This window comes from Podarcis filfolensis (assembly GCF_964270895.1).
Source record: "Podarcis filfolensis genome assembly, chromosome: 11".
Lineage (NCBI taxonomy): Eukaryota > Metazoa > Chordata > Lepidosauria > Squamata > Lacertidae > Podarcis > Podarcis filfolensis.
The window spans coordinates 54,225,409-54,248,402 of NC_139613.1; the positions used below are offsets into that span (position 1 = coordinate 54,225,409).

Consider the following 22,994-nt stretch of genomic DNA (forward strand, 5'->3'; position numbering starts at 1 on the left):
TATTTGCTAACCTCTCAAAATTGTGCAATTGCTTTGCATAGGCGAAGGTACATTTCACTCAGGTCAGAAAAACAGCTGCCAAGTGCCTATGGGGTTTTGCCATCAAGTCTCAAAACAACCCTCTCTTTCCAAAAAAAACAACAACCCAAAATCCACCCAATCTGGTTTAGCTTACATTTCTGACACCGTGGACAAAGAGACACCCCTCTGTACTTGTTTTGACACCATCACCTTGAACCTTTATTTGAAAGCCCTCATGTACGATACCATAAGCCTTCACAAAGCTAATCCCCAAACAGTGGTGCTCAACCTTGCCTCCTAGCCCACAGGATAGGTCTAGGCGCTTAACACAATAGAAGTGCAAAATTCACACACATAAGTCATCTCTCTGTAGGCTTGGATGATATTCTTCCACAGCAACATAGAACTGTTATCGTCACAGCTACTTTTGAGGCGCCATTATTCAGTTCTTTCAAGCTAAAGCAGGGAAGTCCTCGGGGTCATCGGGGTTTGGAGCGGTGACGTGCATCTAAAAGGAAGAAGAACACATCTCAAAACCTTTCTGCTAGTTAGATAAGAACTGGCGGTGTTATCTAGATCCTGAGATGCCCATAAAATTTGACTCTTGTTCATCTCAGTTTCCATTTTGGCGCCGCAACCTTCAAACCCAAGTATTATTTACTGTAAACCTCTATTAAGCAATGGATGAGCAGTGTCTGTGTACATTAGGCATATAGGATTTCTCCTGCACGCTCAGCTTATTATTATTTTTAATAAAAATATTTGTAAAGCCCAAGTTCTTAAATTCTGAAGAGTCTGAAAATTCACAACTATAGCATTTCAATTTGAATTAGAATTCAAAGTGACCACAATTCAGCCACAAGTTGTTCAACTGGGCGTCCTTAGGTCAATCACTCTTGGCCTACCTCAACAGCTGTGGGAATAAAAGTGGGGGGGGGGGAGATCTATGGCCAAACTTTTGCAATGGCAGGATAGAAGTGGAATTATTCGTTTGTTTTATTCTAAATTCTGCCTCCTTTATTGCTCTTTTCCCCCACAAACAGTGCATGTTATGGCTTCCTCCCAACCAAAACTCCTAATTTCCACCCACACAGGTGAGCCCATCAGGTGGTCATGGTCCTGAAGCAGCAGTGAGCTCATAAATTTACCGTATTTTTTGCTCTATAAGACTCACTTTTTCCCTCCTAAAAAGTAAGGGGAAATGCGTGTGCGTCTTATGGAGCGAATGCAGGCTGTGCAGCTATCCCAGAAACCAGAACAGCAAGAGGGATTGCTGCTTTCACTGTGCAGCGATCCCTCTTGCTGTTCTGGCTTCTGAGATTCAGAATATTTTTTTTCTTGTTTTCCTCCTCCAAAAACTAGGTGCGTCTTGTGGTCTGGTGCGTCTTATAGAGCAAAAACATACGGTAGATTTCCTTGCCTCTTGAGTCTACAGACAGGTCTCAAGCGCTCTATTTCCTCCAAACTACTAGAGAACTCAGATTAATTCCTAGCCCATTTTATTCCAGATGGAAAATAAGTTCCTGAGAATTTGACAAATCTACATAATTGAGTTCGAGTGATCTGTCTAAACCAGGGATCAGCAACCTAAGGCCCATGGGCCACAAGCAGCCCACAGGGGTTGTTTAACTGGCCCACGAGTCGCCCCCAAACCGAGTCGCCCACTTGGCAAGTCCCCACACGCTGTACTAAACCGGCACAGCGCAGGGACTCGCTTCTGTGGTGCCGGAAATCGCATCTGCGCAGACACAGATGTCAGAAATCGCGGGCGCACACGCAATCCGGCCCATGGAGAGATCTCCACTGGAGTGAACCAGCCCAGGTGAGGTAAACCTTGCTGACCCCTGGTCTAAACTGTAGTGAAGTGGTCAGTCTGCACTTGCTAGATCTGGGAAGGAGGGCTTAACACAACCCGCTAATAATTACCATCACTTCCGGCCTGTGTCCTCCTGAGTCCTCAACTCTCCGGACACGCCCACGACCTCCCCGGGCTCCTCTAGCTCCACGCCCCGGACGAGGCAGGTTCCCAAAATTAATGTCCAGCTGAGAAGTGATGTCGTTTGCTGCTTTCCGGAAAAAGTGAGCATCGTCCTCAAAATCCTCCTTCAGCACCTGGAACAGAATTGATCTAGATTATAAACACACAACCTGAATTCTTCCCCCCCCCCCCGAAAAGGAGCACCCACCAGACGCTTCCTAGGAGCTGTGAAAGGGGGACATGAAAAGGAAATAGTTGTAGCTTTTAAAAAAAAAACAAAAACCCAACCCAAAAATTGCTACAATGTTCTCACCACATCTTTTGACCCTGTGGAGACCTATAAGGGGGTTTAGAGCAGGCATAGGGAAACTCGGCCCTCCAGATGTTTTGGGACTACAACTCCCATGATCCCTAGCTAACAGGACCAGTGGTCAGGGATGATGGGAGTTGTAGTCCCAAAACATCTGGAGGGCCAAGTCTGCCTATGCCTGCTGTAAGGTATGTGAGAGAAGACAGCTCTTTTATTTAAATTGCCACTAATGACAAGTTGCTCTCAAAAGTGTACTATTACCATTAAACATTTTACAGTCGTACCTTGGCAGCCAAACGCTGAAGCCAAACGCTTTGGCTCCCGAACTATCGAAATCCGGAAGTGAGTGATTTTTGGAAGCCAAACATCGAGCGCAGTTTCCAACTGGCTGCAGGACGCTCCTGCAGCCAATCAGAAGCCACGCTTGGGTTTTCGAATAGACTCCCAGAATGCATTCTGTTCAAAAACCACGGTACCGCTGTATAACAATATTACACCTTACTAGCACAGTGGTCACAATAATTTGTCTCTATGTTACAGAGATGACAACACTCCTTTTATCTTGGCATTTTAATAGCCAACTTTTTGTCCTTTGCAAAAAGGGTAGTCAATGTGCTCTGCCAAAGATACTGCACTGTAAAATGTAGGAGCTGTGCCTATCATAATTTTTGGCAGTCACACCACAATACAAATCATAAAGATACCTGGCACTCAAAAAAGCTTCAGAAAACCCCAATATTTCAATTTTGATTTCATACTCTGGATCACAAGTCTTCAAAGTAGCAAACAAGACAAATGAAAAAAGCTTGTTTGGTCAATACGACCGAGCCATCAAGAACGGAAAAACATCTACTGCTGGAAGTTAAAAAAAACTTGAGCAATTCCTAAGATGTGCAATATATTCTAATAATGTTTCATCTGTTCAGACTACCTCTCAGTATGTTTCAGCCTAATAAAGCCATTTTAAAAAAACATAGGGTTGAAAGGAATAACCCCCTAAAATCTAAGTTTTTGCTTACATCATCTCTATATTTTGACTTGTGAATCACCACTGCTTTAGAAGGAACAGTGGTTTCAGGCTTCCGGATGTTGAATTCAGGCTTTGGTCGACTTTGCTCCTGAAGATTTTTCCACTCATCCAACGTCATCTCTTGAACTACTTCTTCCACAGGCTCTCCTTCAGCAACTCTAAGGGTTTAAGTAAAAACCATTAGCCTCTAGGATGGCAAGAAGGGAAAGGCAGAGTAAAATTGAAGGCACAGAGCGCTGAAAGTGGAGATTCCCTTTCTAAGCAACGGTAAGCAGAGCTTGCACCAGTGACAGGAAGCTGCTACAAACTATTGCAGTATGGAATGCTCCTGTTCCAGCCAGCCATTCCCCCGTCCAGGCTACTCCATTCCACAACACACTGCACTGCATGGAGTATACAGAGAACTCATAGGGCAACTTAAACGGAGTCCTGAAGATTTTTCAGCTCCTGCAGACCTTGATGTTCCCCTGAGCATGTCAATACTTCCCCCTCATGCATTCAAACTTCTGGAAATCAAAATATGATCTCCAATACAGTGGTACCATGGTTCTCAAACGCCTTGGTACTCAAACAACTTGGAACCCAAACACTGCAAACCCGGAAGTAAGTGTTCCAGTTTGTGAACTTTTTTCAGAAACCGAATGTGCTCTGTTTTGAGTGTTACGCTTCCGTTTTGAGTGCCATGCTTCCGTTTGGAATGTTATGCCGAGGTCTGTCTGTTTTTGCTATTTATTTTGCGTTTTGTTTTTGGGGCTCTTGTTTTTGTGACTGTGTGGAACCCAGTTCAGCTACTGATTGATTGCTTGTGTGACTGCAGTACACTGATTATTGCTTTCATTTTATGGATCAATGGTTTCGCGTTAGATCATAAAATTCATGTTAATCTGCTGTTTTAGGGGTTGTTTTTAAAAGTCTGGAACAGATTAATCCATCTTTGCATTACTTTCTATGGGAAAGCGTGCCTTGGTTTTGGAACGCTTTGGTTTTGGAACGGAATTTATTTATTTAGTTTAAAAATCATTGATTTTTATCACCCTGGTTTCTACCCACATGTGCCTGTATGTTTGTGTGAGTGTTCACATCCACAAACTTTTGATCATGCCCACTATTGCTTCTGCCCACTGCTGCCATGAGGCCCCAGAAAGTTCGGCAAAAGCAAATATGGCCCTCAGACCCCAAAAAGGTTAGCCACTCCTGATCTATAGGATTCCACCACTATTGTTAACCTACTATACAAGTCAAAGATACACCTGAACCTTACTTTTTCCATATTGCAACAGCAGCAGATGCCTATCGTTTCACCAGTTTCTAAAACACTGACATTTGCTGTTCTGTATTGCTATAGCGAGTCCAAGATCAAAACCGTTATAAGTACATTAGGTTTACTAGCTGTACACAAGCACACCCAAGAAACATCTGAGATATCTATCTAACCCACAAACCGCTTTAAGAGCTTGCATGCTCCTATATACCATTTGTCACAGGAAAGAGAAACAGATAATAGTTCTTATTCCCTGCAGGGAATTAGCCTGACATATCCTATTGGGTGGGTATATTTTTCAGAACAATATATACAGGTATTTGATAGAGTACTTGGATGGAATAGAACATGGATATGTTATGGCTGTGGCAATAATTCAGCTGCTAGTTACACAATGGAAATAGGTAACTGGGAGAGGAGTCTTATCAAATGTGACACTAAATGCAATCTTCACCAACCAGAGAAGAGTAGCTGGGGCATACTAATTGATTGATTGATTGATTGATTGATTGATTGATGATGCATTATCTGCCTTAACTATTTCATGAGAACTCAGTTATCAGAAAAGCTTTAAAACAGGTTTAGCTACCAAGGAAAGAAATGCAAGTCTTATAAAGTCAGAATTTGCACAAGGAATTATATGCACCAAGGTTTGTATCTAACTTAAGTCATATTCAAGCCAGGTCCATTAGAATTAATAAACCTACATTACTCATATCCATTAATTTCAAGGGGTCCAAAAAGGACTAAGGTCAGCTACAAATGTAACATTGCCAGATACTTATCACATAGCCTGCCACAAGTTTTTTTTTATGAAGTCACCCAGTGTGGGCCACAACTTGGGCAAGCCTGTTGTAGAATGTTGCACTGACACTCTATGCAAGGTACAGTTGCCCAAATTTGATCTGCACCACTTGCATGATGCTAGACAATGGGCTGTGTTTTCCAATAATGACTTAACAACAAGAGCAAGATGTTCAAAACCAGCCCATACTTGGTTGGAGATTCTCCTTCAGGTGCTCCTGGGTTCTCTTCTGTTTCTGCGGTCTCTTCCATAGGAGCAGTCTGTTCCAGCTCACTGCAGAAACATGAAGTGCACCAAGTGAACTCGTTGGAAACCAAAAACTATGCTTTGCAGGGTACTCATACAAGCTGTTCAGAATAACTACAGCTTTCTGAACACCGCCTGGGCCGTGCTCAGAAAGTGGTGGTGGGGGATGAGTGTTCAGACCCCTGGGCTCTCACTTGTGGGGTGCCTCAGGGTTCTGTCCTCTCCCCCATGCTTTTCAACATCTACATGCAGCCGCTGGGAGAGATCATCAGGGGGTTTGGGCGGGGTGTTCATCAGTATGCGGATGATACCCAGCTCTACCTCTCTTTCAAATAAGAACCAGTGAAGGCGGTGAAGGTCCTGTGTGGGTGTCTGGAGGCGGTTGGAGGATGGATGGCGGCTAACAGATTGAGGTTGAATCCTGACAAGAAAAAAGTACTGTTTTGGGGGGGGACAGGAGGCGGGCAGGTGTGGAAGACTCCCTGGTCCTGAATGGGGTAACTGTGCCACTGAAGGACCAGGTGCGGGGCCTGGGAGTCATTCTGGACTCACAGCTGTCCATGGAGGCACAGGTCAATTCTGTGTCCAGGGCAGCTGTTTACCAGCTCCATCTGGTATGCAGGCTGAGACCCTATCTGCCTGCAGACTGCCTTGCCAGAGTGGTGCATGCTCTGGTTATCTCCCGCTTGAACTACTGCAATGCGCTCTACGTGGGGCTACCTTTGAAGGTGACCCAGAAACTACAACTAATCCAGAATGCGACAGCTAGACTGGTGACTGGGAGCGGCCGCCGAGACCATGTAACACCGGTCTTGAAAGACCTACATTGGCTCTGAGTACGTTTCCGAGCACAATTCAAAGTGTTGGTGCTGATCTTTAAAGCCCTAAATGGCCTTGGTCCAGTATACTGAAGGCGCGTCTCCACCTGCACCTCTTTCTGCCCAGACACTGAGGTCCAGCGCCGAGGGCCTTCTAGCGGTTACCTCGCTGCGAGAAGCCAAGTTACAGGGAACCAGGCGGAGGGCCTTCTCAGTAGTGGCACCCGCCCTGTGGAACGCCCTCCCATCAGATGTCAAAGAGAAAAATAACTACCAAACTTTTAGAAGACATCTAAAGGCAGCCCTGTTCAGGGAAGCTTTTAATGTTTAATATGTTATTGTATTTTAGTGTTTTGTTGGAAGCCGCCCAGAGTGGCTGGGGGGACCCAGCCAGATGGGCGGGGTATAAATAATAAATTATTATTATTATTATATTATTATTACTTAGTGTCTCACTGGAGAGATGGGGGCATGCTCAAACAATATCAGTCTTGGCAACTAGCACATTGCATTGTATGCCAGTAACTTGATGACAGAAATATCACAATACTTTTAGCAGAGATTTTAGGGACGTTAAACAGAATCCAAAAACTCAGCAAACAGACACTAGCATCAAGATTCTGGAATTTTTGCCAGTTTCTTAGATGCAAGATCTGAAAGCTAGGAGGCGGCATTCGTAAATGATAGATTATGACCATACAGCTTGGAAACTATGCTCCAACAAGACTACAATCCAGGATTTAACTACTAAAACACTGTCATACCTCACATCATCCTTAACTGCTCCCCAGTTGCGAGGTCCACTTCCACCCCTTTTGTCTTCTGCTCGGACTCCTCTAGAGACATAAATCGTATTCTTTTTAGTCCCCATTTTTGGAAATTAAAAATATTTGTATAAAACGGTTGTCCAAAAGGTTGGTTACAGATGCAAATTCACAACACCCACCCCCCCCAGTATTACTAAGATGCTGTTAAGGTACTAGACAAGCAGACTTACGTTTTGTCGCTCCCACTCTGTCGGTCAAATTCCCGCTTCCCTCTTTGATCAAAGCCGTTGAAAGTCCTGTTCATTCCACCACCTCTTCCTCTGCCTCTCATTCCACCTCTTCCTCCCCCACGACCTCTCATTGGCCTTTCCCGATCAAATCGGTCTATTGGTCTGAAATACAATTCACCTTAGCTTGACCCAACGTATCTTCAATAGGTTAACACCATTGAGATGCAATAGAAAAGCAAAGCAAGACATTTGATTGCATTAAAATTATACACAGCGTAGACTGAAAAAGTGGATAGGGCCTCATAATACAGTGGTACCTCTGGTTGCGAATGGGATCCATTCCGGAGCCCCGTTCACAACATGAGCAGAACGCATCCCGCATCTGCATGTGCGTGGGTCGCGATTTGCCGCTTCTGTGCATGCGTGTGACATCATTTTGAGCGTCTGCGCATGCGGCGAAACCCGGAAGTAACCCGTTCCGTTACTTCCGGGTCACCGTGGGACCTGAAATAACATAACCTGAACCGAACGTAACAAGAGGTATGACTGTACAGTCAAACCTCGGTTGTTGAACGTAATCTGTTCCGGAAGACTGTTCGACTTCTGAAACGTTTGACAACCGAGGCACGGCTTCCGATTGGTTACAAGAGCTTCTTGCATTCTAGCGGAAGCCGCGTCAGGTGTTTGAGTTCCAAGGAACATTTGAAAACCAAAGCATTAACTTCTGGGTTTTTGGCGTTCGGGCGCTGAAACGTTCAAAAACGGAGCCGTTCGAGAACAGAGGTTTGACTGTACTCAAATTCAGGGCCACACAATGAAATTGGATGATTCAGGACTGACAGTGGCTGCCAACTTGGGTGGCTTTAAAGGGGCATTATTACACAAATCCAGGGAAAAGATGGCCATCATTGGTATGCTTCTGAGTAACAGCTGCTACCACAAGGGGAGAGCAGAGTCGACCCCAGGTCCTGCTTGCAGGTTTCTGCGAAAACAGGATGTTGGACTAGATGGGCCTTTGCCCCAATCCAGCAGGGTGTAACCTTACAGCTCAGATGTTTTCCCCATGGAAATGAAATGAAGTTTATTGCGGTCCCAGACCAGATTAAAATACCATACTAAACAAACATAAAACACAATAGAATTAAGTTTGAATTTACAATCAAATATAACAATAAACAATACAAATATGACAGCCATTAGAAATGTGGTTTAGGTCTTAGTCTCTAAAATATTATCTAGGGTTTGCATCTGAGGCCTTAGTCTTTGTAATAGCACGGCTTGTTCCCTGAGTTTTATGGTAGCCGCGCAAAATTTGGCCACCCCTAGCGTGATCTCTGGATCCTTTATCGGGGATTTTAAGCATTGAGGTTCAGACCCACTTGGAATTTTCTGTACATCAGGGGTGATAAAGAGCAAGCGTATATCCTCATAAAAACGATATTGTAGCAAGACATGGGAGATGGTTTCCACTTCTATCAGGCCTCAAGGGCAGACTCGCTCCACATATCTGCCCTGCAATAAGGCAGATGGCAGCATGTTGATTTCCCCATGGAAGTTCACAAAACTAAATCAAAGCTGCAACTGCATTCCTTTTGTCCAATGTGATAATAAGCAGATTTCATTTTGCTGCTATTACCTAGAAAACATAAGCAATTGTGAAGATTTCTTCCAAAGGCTACAATCTTAAGATTTGGGTGCAGAAAAGTGGAATTCTGCCTGTGGAGTGGATCTTTTGTGGCTCTTCTACCCTACTGTAATAGGGACGCGGGTGGCGCTGTGGGTTAAACCACAGAGCCTAGGACTTGCTGATCAGAAGGTCGGCGGTTCAAATCCCCGTGACGGGGTGAGCTCCCATTGCTCGGTCCCTGCTCCTGCCAACCTAGCAGTTTGAAAGCACATCAAAGTGCAACTAGATACTTCCCGAAGGAGTCTCAATGCGGCTAACATTCTCCTTTTTCCCTTCCTCCCCCACAACAAACACTCTGTGAGGTGAGTGGGGCTGAGAGACTTCAGAGAAGTGTGACTGGCCCAAGGTCACCCAGCAGCTGCATGTGGAGGAGCGGAGACGCGAACCCAGTTCCCCAGATTAGGAGTCCACCACTCTTAACCACTACATCACACTGGCTCTCTTCCCACTTCCCACTCCAGTGGGAAGGTAAATGGCGTTTCCATGTGCTGCTCTGGTTCGCCAGAAGCGGCATAGTCATGCTGGCCACATCACCCAGAAGCTGTATGCCTGCTCCCTTGGCCAATAAAGCGAGATGAGCACTGCAACTCCAGAGTCGGTCACGACTGGACCTAATGGTCAGGGGTCCCTTTACCTTTACCTTACCCTACTGTAGTCTGCTCTCAAAAGGTTAAGGAACCCTCTGGAACAGAACATGATGGGGGCATGGAGGCCTGCAGGAATACAAGTAAATTGGGAGGTCTTGATACATGCTGCTGCAAATAAGTCCTTTCTTCTCACACAAGACAACTCTGGTTCTGAGCTGCTATTTGAATTCTTTTTTAATGAGCAGCCAATGGTTCAGAGAGGTTGCAGAACATTTCACTCCCCTCCCACTAGAGTTCAACAAGCTGTAAGATGTGCTTTAAACAGAAACAAAACCAACCCACAAATCTAGGTGTGTTCCCAACATCACAAAGTATGATAGAGCAATTCAGAAAGCCAAGAGCTTTCTCTTTGTTTTTTACATACTGCTGTGATAAAACAACTGCCTGAATTTATTGGCTTTTCAAGAGAACAATCTGCTCCAGATATGTAAACCAGAGTCACATTTACAAGACAAAGCGAGTCCAGGTCACGTAAGCAATCAATTTAGCTGAAAGCAAGTTTGAAGCACGAAAAGGAATAATGCAGTCTAGAATTCCAAGACTCAGGCACGTGCGGATACCCAACCAAGAACAGAATGAGAACAAAGACTTGGTTTTGTGGTTGAACATCTCTAGGAACCATCAGTCACAGGTCTAGCCAACTGGTGGCTTGAAAAATGAACCCGGAAAGTCCTTTCGGGTGCCATTTTTATACCTCCTCCAACAGCGCATACCTTTCTAGTGTTAACTCCGCTTGTCTTTCCATTTCATGAGGACGGTACTCCCTGAAAGAAGGTCTCCACTCAGCTTTATCTTGCTTTACCTCTGTGCCTCGGTTTTCATTCCATCCCTGCTGTTCTCCCCTTTTTGGAGCTCGCTTCTGGCCTGTGGGGTACAGAACAAACATGATTTTGTTAGGAAGATGAACTATGAGAATCACACAATGCTACTGGCTGTTAGTAACCGAGAAACCTAGATTCCAATGGTATTTGAAAGCAGGCTTCATCACCCTAGTGCCCTCCAATATCCTGGATCACAAACCCCATCAGCGCCAGTCAGCATGGAGGCTTGAGCCCAACACAATGCAAAGCATCAGCTTAGTGAAGGTTGTTGTAATGTACAGTAGTTTGAACTGTGTCTGCTAGTTTGTTTTCTACCATCTGTTAACATTTAATACTTAATAAATACTTTACAAAGTAAAATAAATAAAATATGTAGAATATTGATTTGTTTTAATGCATTTTTAGTTCGTGCTAAATTAAATTAATAATTTTGAATTATTTTAAAGAACCATTTTATATTGTTTAACCTTTGGTCAAAATGTAAGGTACAAATAATAAACTAAGCTAAACAAAACTTCAAAATGTATAGAAAAAAGTGATTTTTCAGCTTCATTTCACAGCCCATTATTAAGCGTTATAATTTTCAGTGTACAACATAAAGCTTGACAGTATGCAACTGATAATAAAAAAAGGGAAATTATTTTCAAGCCCAAATCTGGTTCAAAGGTACCACTGACAGCAAACAGACATTCAGAATTGTTGACTGGGCTTTACAAATTCAATACAAGCAACTCAGCAAGAAAGCTCAGCTATCAAAGGGGGCAGTTTTTGTGCAATTTATATGAAAACAGAGGAAGCATACCCAATATTCAGAATGTAGGACTCCCAACTAAAATATACAAGCTGCGGATATCACAACTAGTGGGGACAACTGTGAAAACCCCTATAAAATTCATACTCCCACGGATGCATGAAAGTATTCCATCAATTCCAACAAGCAATACTAAACGCCTTTCAGGAAATACAAGTATTGGTGCACAGCAAAAATCTTAGCAAGAAGATGAGGAAAGTTTGAAGGTTACAAGGAAGATGTGCTAGTGATTATGCAGGAAATAAATCTGTACTTTTAATGGGCAAGCCAAGAATGGTTAAACAGGCCCTAAAGGATCTTCACAAGCTCCCAGTGCGTTTCCGAGCACAATTCAACAGGTCAGTGCTGACCTTTACAGCCCTAAATGGCCTTGGCTTGATATACCTGAAGGAGCATCCCCACTGCCATCATTCAGCCCTGAGGTCCATCTCTGAGAGTCTTTTGGCAGTTCCCTCACTGTCACTGTGAGAAATGAGGTTACAGGGAACCAGGCAGAGGGCCTTCTCAGTAGTGGCACCCTCCCTGTGGAATGCCCTCCCATCAGATGTCAAGGAGATAAAGAACTACACAACTTTTAGTAGACATCTGAAGGCAGCCCTCTATCAGAAAGTTTTTAATGTCTGATATTTTATTATGTTTTTATATGTGCTGGAAGCTGCCCAGTGGCTGATGAAACCCAGCCAGATGGGAAGGGTATAAAGAAAATAACAACAACAACAACAACAACAACAACAACAACAACAACAACAACAACAACAACAACAATATCAACAACAACAACTACTCAATCAGTGCCCTGAACCGCCTGCTATGAATGATTATATTTGGATCACGCATCAGAAGTTACAGCATCACCACTCAACCAGCTAAGTATCACACCCTATTTATTTATTTATTTATTTATTTGCTTGCTTGGTAGTTAAAGAGTCATAAAACAACTGGAAGGACATAATGAGATACCGTGCTGAAAGAGACCTGTTCCCAGTGAACTTGGAGCTTTCAATATATGGAAAAAAAATTATGGGAATGGCTGTTGGGAGACATTACCTCATCTTGGCCTCTCTGCATAATTTGTTATATCTCTCATCTTCTGTGACTACCTACAAGCCTTCAATGTGAGGCAGAAAAACTTGTTTCTCCAGAGATGTTTCATAAAGGAATCCTGCCATTCTACCAATGACCACAATCCAAGCAGCAGCATGTATAAAGGCTTATTCCACAGTGCCAGCATTTTCTGTATCCCAGCAATGAAGACATCTAAAGTGCCATTTCACAGAATCAACAACTGATGACCAAGCAGAGCCAACCTATTTTTTCTAGAATCCAAAAGAACCCATTTTATTTCAACGGCTGGTCAGCTGCAATAGTCCAAAGGTTGTCAAGACCCAGTGCCGGCCCACCCAGGAGGCAAGGTGAGGCGACTGCCTCAGGAAGCAGAATCCACTGGGGCACCAGATCCAAATGTCAATCTTTCTTCCCCCTTGTTCCTGATTTTGATTTTCCCCTTGCCCTTTCTTCCCTAGCGAGGAGAGGGGCCATTTTGGGGTCCACCTTAGGCACCAAAATGCCTTGGGCTAGCCCTGCTAAGACCTACAAATTGTCTAAAGAAATTAAGGACATAGCATGTGTATGTTTACTATAAATATGTCTTGGCAAACAATTCATTCAAAGTCTTCAGTATGTATTATACCCACTATAATATCGCATTATATAATCATGCAGGAAGCTGCATTTTAAGCCATAAAGAATAAACGTTTTAATGAAATAAGAGCTCTTTAGCAAGCAAAGGGCTCTTCTACAACCCAAGAGGTTTACTTTTATAATTATATGGTTTCCTATTTGAGTTAGCTGAATCTCATACATATTAAAAGGCTTGAGTACACACACCCTAAGATAATTACACAGAGCTATGTTTTAAAGACTGTAATTTTTACAAGTAAAATAAGCCTGTGCTTATGACTACACAGCTGAAATTGAATGTGTAACCAATTCTACAACCCTGAAAAAGGATTGCAGTTTTTATCATTAAGTTAGCATCTCAACTACCGGCAAAATAGAAACCTAAGCAGCCTATATTTCAAATATTTACCACCCTCCACATGGAGCATGCAAAGTAGCAAAAACAAGAGGGGGGAAGGAGAAATCAGCAGTGATGCCTGGATTAAAGTTGAATATGACCAGGTAAACTGCATTCACAAAGAAAAGACCCCCCCCGAATTTGCCATTATATTGAGAGATGATTTGAAGCAAATTTCTCCCAAATCTCTTTCAGACCACTGTTCGGGCTAGGGCCAAAACCTATTACTTATCTGTTGAATTTTTAGACAATTCTTCTTCATCCAACAGAGCACATGGTAGTTCAGAAAACAAAAACCCAATATTAACCCAGCCATTTCTAAGGAGAGGATTCTATCCCAGTAAACCAGTACAGAAGTCTTGTTACACTATGAGGCTTTAATATATTCCAAGCTTTCCAAATTCTGATGAACACTGCAGCTGGAAGGAAGTGTTGCGCTACCTAAACAGTCCTAGTTGCATGATTTTTCAAACCTGTATGTAAATGTATTGATAGCAGAAAGAGATAGTTCAGATGCTGTCATCATCTGAAAGAATCAAAACAGGACAGAGCTACTAATTCCCAGGGAGAAAAACGACCCAGGGAAACAGACAAAAAGTTAACAAATTAAACGTGAAAACAGGCCAACAGCTACTAAAGACTGTTGATATGACGGGAGAAGATATAAGGGAACTTATTAGTAAAGAAGCACTAACAGAGAATGGACAAAGTTCTAAAATGACTAAATCCCAACTGCTTTTTAGCCAATAACTATTCAAAGCCCTTTTCACCATGTCAACATTTCAAGAGGGGGGGAAATGAACATAGTGTGACTTAAGAGGTATCAACCTAACCCAATGATTTGCATGAAGATCTGCTTCCAAGGTTCATTCCGGTGTGGTGCCATGGTTACTGAGTGTCGGACTAGATCCTAGGAGACCACGGTTTTAATTCCCACTCGGCTGAGAAACTCACTGGATGATCTTGGGCCTCTTGGCCTAACCTACCTCACCAGGCTGTTGTGGGCATAAAATGATGAAGGGGACTATGTACCATGTATGTCACCTTGTGTGCTCAGTGGGGGGAGGGGAGGTGTGCTATAAATGCAATCAATCAATCAATTTTCAGTTCAACAGTCTTGCGTAGCAAGTCTCAGAAACATGCTCTTCCAGGGATTCTCAACAGCAGCTGCCAATCAGAGTCAGCTGTGCTAGGCAGTTCCATAGCCAACGTTAGCACGTATATGACACAATTAGTGATAGGGTCACACATTGCGGAAAGGGGAAGAGCAGATCGTAATCCTGCAGATTTTGGGCAATGTTACCATTTAGAGCAGGCATGTCCAAAGTCCTTTTCAAGGGGCCTAATCCGGCCCGCCGGTCAGTTTAATCCGGCCCCTGTGGCTGTTTATTTCCTGGGGTAAAATCCTTTAAAAAACACCTCAACAACTTCAATCCAAAAAGAAGCTCAACTTTGGGGTAAAATCCTAAAAAAAAGGTCAGCAACTTTGGTCGGCCCCCATGGCCCTTCACTTCATCAAATCTGGCCCTCTTTGAAAAAAGTCTGGACACCACTGATTTAGGCCAAGGGTGAGAAACCTCAGGCTCAGCGGCTGAGGGCATCTCTCTCCAGCCCTTTTGGAAACACTACAGAACCACATTACCTTATAAGCAACCTATGCAGTTTCTTGTTTTGCCTGGCTAAAAGGTGTCCTTGCAGTCTGATAACACCTATTGCTTACCTGGAAGCCCTTCACTTGTGTGGGGGGGGATTGTAACTCATTGAACAAATATTAAGAGTTGCATCAGCTGCTCACCACCAGCCTCCAGACCCCCCAAAAAAGTTAACTACAAGGGATGTGATCCTTGGCTTCTAGTTTACACCTAGACAGTTTAGGCATTCAAATCTCTAAAGTGGAGTCTGTATACTTTCCCCTTTGCTCTTCTGTGTGAACAGTAAATTTAATGGAGAATGAAGGAAGGACACTTCAGACATGATAAAATGTTCTCCATCTGATCTACCCCAGTTGTCCCGGGTTCAGATTTCCACAGGGAACAATCAGCACACTACCACAGCCAGCTGCAGCAACTCATGTTATTGTGTGTCAGAAAAACTTTGCTGCTGTGATGAAACAATTGCCGTAGTCCATGGGTATCCCATCTCTCTGCATATATGTGTCTGTAGGGAGAGACATGGCATATGAAGATTTGGGGCAGTCCCAAGTACAAACTGGTTAAATTGAAGAGTCAGGATATAGAAAGCGAGAGACTGGGGACAGCCAGCAAAAATATATATTGTGTACATAATTTGATCCAATACATTCAAGAAGTATTCCGAAGCACAAATGAATCTGTCTCACACCCAATTTTACATTTAAGTGACCTGCTAAACCATTCTGCAGTTCTTTTTTTTTTCCTAAATCTTTACATCATGAAGTTTTATATTAAGCTGTGTGCAGTAAAAATGCGTATTAGGTTTTACTACACTAGTTATCCCAAGCTGCAATGTTTTTCAAGTGATTGACAAGGCACACAGAAATACATGTATTTTGTTTATCAGCAGCACTTGAGGGAGCACCTACATTTGCTTGCCTGGGTCTTGAGATCTATGGCAAAGGCCCTCTGCATGGTTCCACCAACAGCTACAGCCTTTGTGGCAACACAGGATAGCATGTTCTGAGGCGACACCCTGCCTGTGGAACTCCTTCCCTACAGGGACACGGCCATCTCCTTATGAATGATTTTCTGATGCCAGCTTAAGACATCCCCTCTGCCCAATCACTTGGAATGGCCAAACTTTTGTGGACAATGACAACGCGGGCTACATCAAAGAACCTGATGCATCTTTCCCTTGGAATAATGCCATTATTCATAAATTGGCAAGTGGGGGTGGAAAACACACCAATGTTTCATGACTCAGCCCTGCTCTGGGAATCGTCAAGTTTTAGCTTAGGTTCTCAGCACAACCCAGGCTTCCTAGTGGCACATGGGTTGGATACAACTGCCCCCACTGACTAATACGTGCTCTTGCACAAACTGAGTGGTTCACAAATCACAGAAGCCAACTCCTAGGGGCAGAGGTCCCTTCAGCCCCTCCAATAAAATATCTGAGGGGGGTTGCCCCCCCCCAAGTTGATGGGCATAAATGGCCTCGGTCCAGTATACCTGAAGGAGTGTCTCCACCCCCATCATTCCTCCTGGACACTGAGGTCCAGTGCTGAGGGCCTTCTGGTGGTTCCCTTGCTGCAAGAAGTGAGGTTACAGGGAACCAGGCAGAGGGCCTTCTCGGTAGTGGCACCCGCCCTGTGGAACACCCTCCCACCAGACGTCAAAGAGAACAACAACTACCAGGCTTTTAGAAGACATCTGAAGGCAGCCCTGTTTAAGGAAGCTTTTAATGTTTAACGAACTATTGTATTTTAATATTTTGTTGGAAGCCGCCCAGAGTGGCTGGGGAAACCCAGCCGGATGGGCAGGGTATAAATAATAAATTATTATTATTATAGCATTACCATTCAACTGGTGTGTGCGCACCACCCTGTGATCGATTATCTGCCCCTTCCCCCATTTTTTATTCAAGTCGGCACTCCTGCCACACGTGCAGTCTGGCATGCGAAGAGCAGGCGACAAAAACTTGATTGGAGCCGGATCCAAAACCTCCAGCTCAAGAGCAGCAAAGAAAGCCCTCTAGCACGAGCACCCCTCGTTCCGGGCTTGGGAGATCGGCTTGATCCCCAAGGAATCAAGGAGCCCTGAAGGCAGCCGATTCTGCCCTTTCTGACAGCTCGGCGTCAAGCGACGGAATTCATCGGGGACAAAGCCGGGCGGGGGAAAGACTCGCTGGCTCTTGGCGCCGGCCAGCCCGCGGGACGGGAACGGGAAGGCGGAGGCCGGGCAACTTTGCGCCCTCATCCCAAGCGCCTGCTCTCCCCGCCCGACGCCACAATCGCCTCGCACGCAGGCGGCGGCCCGGCCCTGCCCTTCCGCAGCCGGCAGACTCGCCCACGGCCCGCGCAGGGAGGAGTCGGAAGCCGACCACGAGGCGAGCGCGGAAGCAGCCCTCCTGCGCGGAAGGCGCGCGCTGGCAGCCGCCTGGGCCGAGAGGAGGGCAGGCGCGCCGCGGCGATCGCCGCTACCGCTGCGCGTCCATTAATCCGAACCGCCCCCGCCCCGTCCAATGTCATTCGCAGTCGCGAATCCGGATTCTCCTCACCCCGCCCCGGCCCATTCATTCCAAAGGGCTCCCTCGTCCAAAGGGCGTCGCGGCGGCGCAGCCGACCCAAAGCCCGAGCCTGGGCGCGCTTCCTCGAGGGAAGCCTCGTTCCCCAGGGCTTCCCCACCCCCCGCTCCGGGTTCCCTCCCTACCGGGCGCTGCTGAGGGGCTCTCGGGCTGCGGGAAGGAGGCGCCGCCCTTGCGCTCCTTCTGGTATTCCCTTTTGGCAGCGGCGGCGGCGGCGGCTCCTCCCGGGCCGGGCTTCCTCCCTGCCGGGGGGCCGGCTACGGCGGCGGCCGCCTCTTCGCGCTTCTTGCTCTGCTGTTTGCGCCGCTCCGCCTCGCGGAGGATGTCGAAAGGGTCGGACTCGTCGTCGAGCAGCTGGTGGAAGCGGTTGGCGACGGCGCAGCCGAAAGTCTCCTGCATGGCTGTGGCGGCGGCCACGGGGCTGGCCAGCGCGCCCTTCATCATTGCCCTGGCGGCGGCGGCGGCGGCACCGACGGCCGCCCCTTCCCCGAATGCGACAGAAAGAAGCGAGCCGGGCTCAGCGCGGCCCAAGTAACCACGCCATGGCCGCTCGCCCGCCCCGTCCGACTGCACTGCCCAATCGGCGCGCAGGCGTCGGCCCCTTCCCCCTCCCAGGCGCTGGCCGCCGACCAATCCGCGCCCTCCGTCCCTCATGGCCCTACCCAATAATGCACCTCGACGACGTTCAGAGCCACCGGCCAATCAGGGAGCTCGGGCCCTCCCCGGCCGGCCAATGAAAAGGCGGGATCCCCCTTCCGCTCGCACAATTTCCCACGCCGCTGGCTTATGACGGAGAGCGTCTGTGGCGTCACGTGCCCTGCTTTGGAAGCAAAAGCAGTGAGGGGCGGGGGTTAATGTCATGGATAGGACTACACTGGGGGGGGGGGGGGAGATGTCTCAGTAATTAGTAAATGTTAATTACTGTACATGAGCAAATGAACTAGAATGGCCCCAGTAGAGTTGATGGGTAAAAATCTATCAGAAATCCTCCATGTGGTTTATGGAATATTTTTCAGTAACTGTAGGTGACAGCTTGGATATTAAAGTGCTAGTGTAGCAAATGATAGGATTATGTTGTTATTTAGTCGTGTCTGACTCTTCGTGACCCCCTGGACCAGAGCACACCAGGCACTCCTGTCTTCCACTGCCTCCCGTATTTTGTTCAAACTCATGCTGGTAGCTTCAAGAACACTATCCAACCATCTCGTCCTCTGTCGTCCCCTTCTCCTTGTGCCCTCCATCTTTCCCAACATCAGGGTCTTTTCCAGGGAGTCTTCTCTTCTCATGAGGTGGCCAAAGTACTGGAGCCTCAGCTTGAGGATCTGTCCTTCCAGTGAGCACTCAGGGCTGAATTCCTTCAGAATGGATCGGTTTGATCTTCTTGCAGTCCATGGGACTCTCAAGAGTCTCCTCCAGCACCATAATTCAAAAGCATCAATTCTTCAGCGATCAGCCTTTATGGTCCAGCTCTCACTTCCACACATCACTACTGGGAAAACCATGGCTTTAACTATACGGACCTTTGTTGGCAAGGTGATGTCTCTGCTTTTTTAGGATTATAACTAAGTTGATTTCCCTGAAGACCGAAGGCCATTGTGAATAGGAAAATACTATAAATACCATTCATTTATCTTGGTGTTGTCTACACTGACTCACTGCAGCTCTCTGTGCTGTCATGCTGGAGTCTTTTCTCAGACCTTCTTGCAAATGACACGGATTGTACCTGGAACCTTTCCCTCATAAAACTTGTGCTCTGCTGTTGAGCTACGGCCCATCCCCTCATGCCTGAGTGGGGCTTTGAACTTGGAAGTTCCCAGTCCTAGCGCTTCTATACTGTCTAAGTTAGTATAAACACTTAGTATAACCACTTCAAAGGAAGTCTCTGATGAAAAATTGCTGGACTAGAATTTATCAGTAACTTTTAATTATATTTGTTTAGCCCTGGCTCACGATAATTGCTTCCCATCCATTTCAGATGTTAAATTAACGTTAAAAAGCTATGAAAAATTATATCACAAATGAATGCCATTGTAAATAGACACAGTGTTTAACTTATACACACTTTTACATTGAATATCACAAACTTTAGCTCTTGCATTTCATAGACACATGGCTTCATGGCTTGCAGTTTCCCCCCACTGTGCCTATTTAACTGCCTACTAAGGAAAACCTTCGGCCATCTGTTAAAGACTCTGATCTGAAAAAACAGATGCCACAATAAAAATTATTAATCTTTACTGTGCCACAAGACTTGTTTTTGCTGCAACGGACTAGGGATTTCACCAAGGCTTGGTCCCTGAGGTCAACTCAGTATTTCATAGACTCTAGTTTGCTGTAAAACTTGGTATATACCAATACTTGACATTGACATTGGCTATGTGGTGAAGGTGAAATAAAAACTGAGTTCCTAGGTTCAGTGTCAGCTAATGGTAAGTAAGGTCTCTGTTATAATATATGGAAGGGAGACTATGGCCGGAACTACACTGAACTGGAAAACGCTATTAAAAAACATTATTTGAAAATATAGCTTCCAGTGCAATTCCCCATTGGCCACAGATCGCTGCTCTACAGCACTCTCTGGTGTCACATTTTTATAACACATTTTAATGTTATAATTCACTGGTGTAGATTAATCCTACAATCTAGGGTAAAAAATCTGCCTCTCCTCCTTATTGCTCCATATACTTGAACTGCTTCCCAGAACACCTGTGCAACACTATGTTTCTTACTTCCATCCAGTCGCATTTCGGAACCCGTCTTTTCTATGATGCCTTTTCCTTACTCCTCTAATTCTCATGCCCAACATGTATAAGCCAATATAGGGCTTGTATCCAACAGTGGCTTTGCATTAGAAGCGCTTCCACTTCTGCACCTGATTGTTGCTGTCCCCACCTACCAGCGCATTTGCTCGTGCTCCCTGAAACCTACTCCTAAATATTTGGTAGATATGACACGGAGGACAGCAAAGGGAAAAGAAGGATTGGTAAAAGTGTTGTGTTAGCAGAAGTGCTTCTGCTAGAACAAAGCCCTCATTGGATCCCACACTGTGCAAATAAGTAGGCTAGAGTGCATTTATAAGAAATATGAACTTAACTAACACACTCCATACTATTTATTTGATGCAGAGCATGTTTTGTAACTTGGGGTGAAAAGAGTACAATTTCCTTTCAGTCAGGGAGAGGGGAAAATCCTTCCCTAAAGGTGTGGAGGATGACAGCATGTGTGAGGCAATGTATTGTTACTAAGGCTGCATGCCACCCCCAATCTCTGCAACAGGGTTGTGTTTCCATTAGGAAATCAAGGCACAGCACAGCAATGTTAGAAATTGAGGTAAGAAAGCTAGGTAAGAAATGGTACCTTAAACCTAGGTTATGGGCAGAACAACGGAATGTCTAGACACACTTTCTTTACAACAAGAATACAAAGCTGAAAATGAATGAACTGCAGCTAAAATCTTATATTCATTTTTCACATAGACTAGTCCTCATCTGAAGACTGCAAAAACAAAGCCATGCTTCTTCCCCTGCCTGCCCCTCTAATATACTTAAGAGGGTCTCTTCTCCAGTTTTCAGAGAGTGGTTTAGAGTGGGGAGGCAGAAAAAGGTCCTCCCTTCCTTCCACTCTGTAGTTTTAATCTGAAATCATAAGCACAGTACTGCGCCCAGAGCTCAAAAACTGCTCTCGCTAATGAAATTCCCTGTCTCAAAACATGCCTAGAACAATGGGAGTTTTGAACCCTGCAGCATAGACTAGTGCCTTTAAGAAATACGGTTCAATTTAAATATATTTACACCTAAAGCCTTCAACAGATGGGACACAGAATATTGCAGCCCAATAGTGTCCCTCATTTGCTCCTCTCATAGCTTCGGTGAGCTTGGGTCCAAAGTAAAAGGCAGTCATGGCCTCCAGTCTCTCGGCGGAACCTCCTCCTCCAGCCAGCAGCGCATGAAATTCTTTCTACTTCCTCCTCCTTGTTCCCAGAACACCTTGCAAAGCGCAACACCTCCCCTTCAGTTTCTTCGCTCTCCTTCTTGAGACCTGTTTTCCAAAAAGGGCACATTTTTCCTGTGTGACATCACGCCTCCTGCTATAACTCCTGCTTCTTTAACGGCCCGCTACTTAGTTCTTCTTGTTTTCTTAATGTCATCGCTAACAGCAATCTCCTGAACAGGAGAACTAGTTTGGCCTGTATTTTGAATCTAGTGTCTGGCACTGTTGCTTCCTACTCCAAAAATCAGCTAAATTCTACACCTTTACTGATTTCTAACATTCACTAATTCTAGCAGTTCTGGGTGCCCTTGCACCCTCAAACTCTGGTATCCCAGATCTGTAACAGTATGAATCTTGCCTGTCCAATTAAGTGCTGCCAGATGTAGTAATAAATCATAGGCCAGTAATTGTAATAGGTTTGGGGGGTATGCCTGAGCCCCTCTTCCAATTCCTGGATCCAGCATGGATTCAATTGCTGCAGTAGCCAGGCCAGGCAGGCAATAGCCTGCTAAAGATAGTTTGTTACTGTTAAGGGAACAAAGGGAGTGGCTCTGTGCAAGAGGACAAATGGGGGGTCTCCCCCACTTAGCTGTCTGTTAGTTAGAAATGCAAAAGGTCAGAGTTGAAAGTTGAGTTATATCAGCTAGAAATTGAATGCAAAAGCTGCCGGCTAGAAAGAGAGAGCTGTGGCTATGGGAGAAGCTTTATTTGGGTGTTAATGCTGCGAACCCCTCCACTGTAAGTTCAGATTGTATATACAGGCAATTCTCGTTTTGCACAGGGGTTCTGTTCTGGATTTCCACGCACGTTGGTAGAGCATGCGTAAGCCCGTTCCACCCCTTTTCATAACATCTTTATAACATCTTGGGGCTACTGGGCTTAGTGCTGTGCATGTGTACGTGGTGGCACATCATTCAGACGCGCCTAAATCGGCAATGCCTGTACATGTAAATAAACCATCATAAAGTCACCAGTCTCTGCTGCGCCTCAAAAAGAAGCATGAACCCCGGGGTAAGCACCTGGAACCTCTGAAATCTCGCACCACTCAGCAGCGGGGGACGGGGACGAGGCTGCATATGTACATTTATTTGCATGGAGTATATTCTGCACCTCCACTCTGGATTTATGTTCCTAGGATAGCTAGAAGTAAAGATAGCAAATAGATGTAGCTTTCCAAATCACTTGCTACCTACCAGGCTAATGAACTCCAGTTGGCATCTGTAAAAAGCACAAGGCTTCCTCACTACCCCAAGACAGATACACTGGTACCTCGGGTA

The 22,994-nt window shown here is 45.3% G+C and overlaps 2 protein-coding genes across 2 annotated transcripts in view; one reads left to right on the plus strand and one right to left on the minus strand.

Moving 5' to 3' along the window:
- The window catches only part of CDC14B (cell division cycle 14B), a 120,638-nt gene that overhangs the window by 66,247 nt on the left and 31,397 nt on the right, over nucleotides 1–22,994 (plus strand). The gene's annotated exons all lie outside the window — the stretch shown is intronic.
- On the minus strand, nucleotides 214–18,307 carry HABP4 (hyaluronan binding protein 4). The gene is made up of 8 exons (XM_083577010.1): nucleotides 17,853–18,307; nucleotides 10,514–10,664; nucleotides 7,467–7,628; nucleotides 7,234–7,305; nucleotides 5,595–5,678; nucleotides 3,329–3,497; nucleotides 1,948–2,133; nucleotides 214–529 (listed from the first exon to the last, which is right to left on the minus strand). Exons 1-8 carry the CDS (start codon nucleotides 18,169–18,171, stop codon nucleotides 473–475), a joined length of 1,200 nt encoding a protein of 399 aa, XP_083433136.1. The 5' UTR covers nucleotides 18,172–18,307; the 3' UTR covers nucleotides 214–472.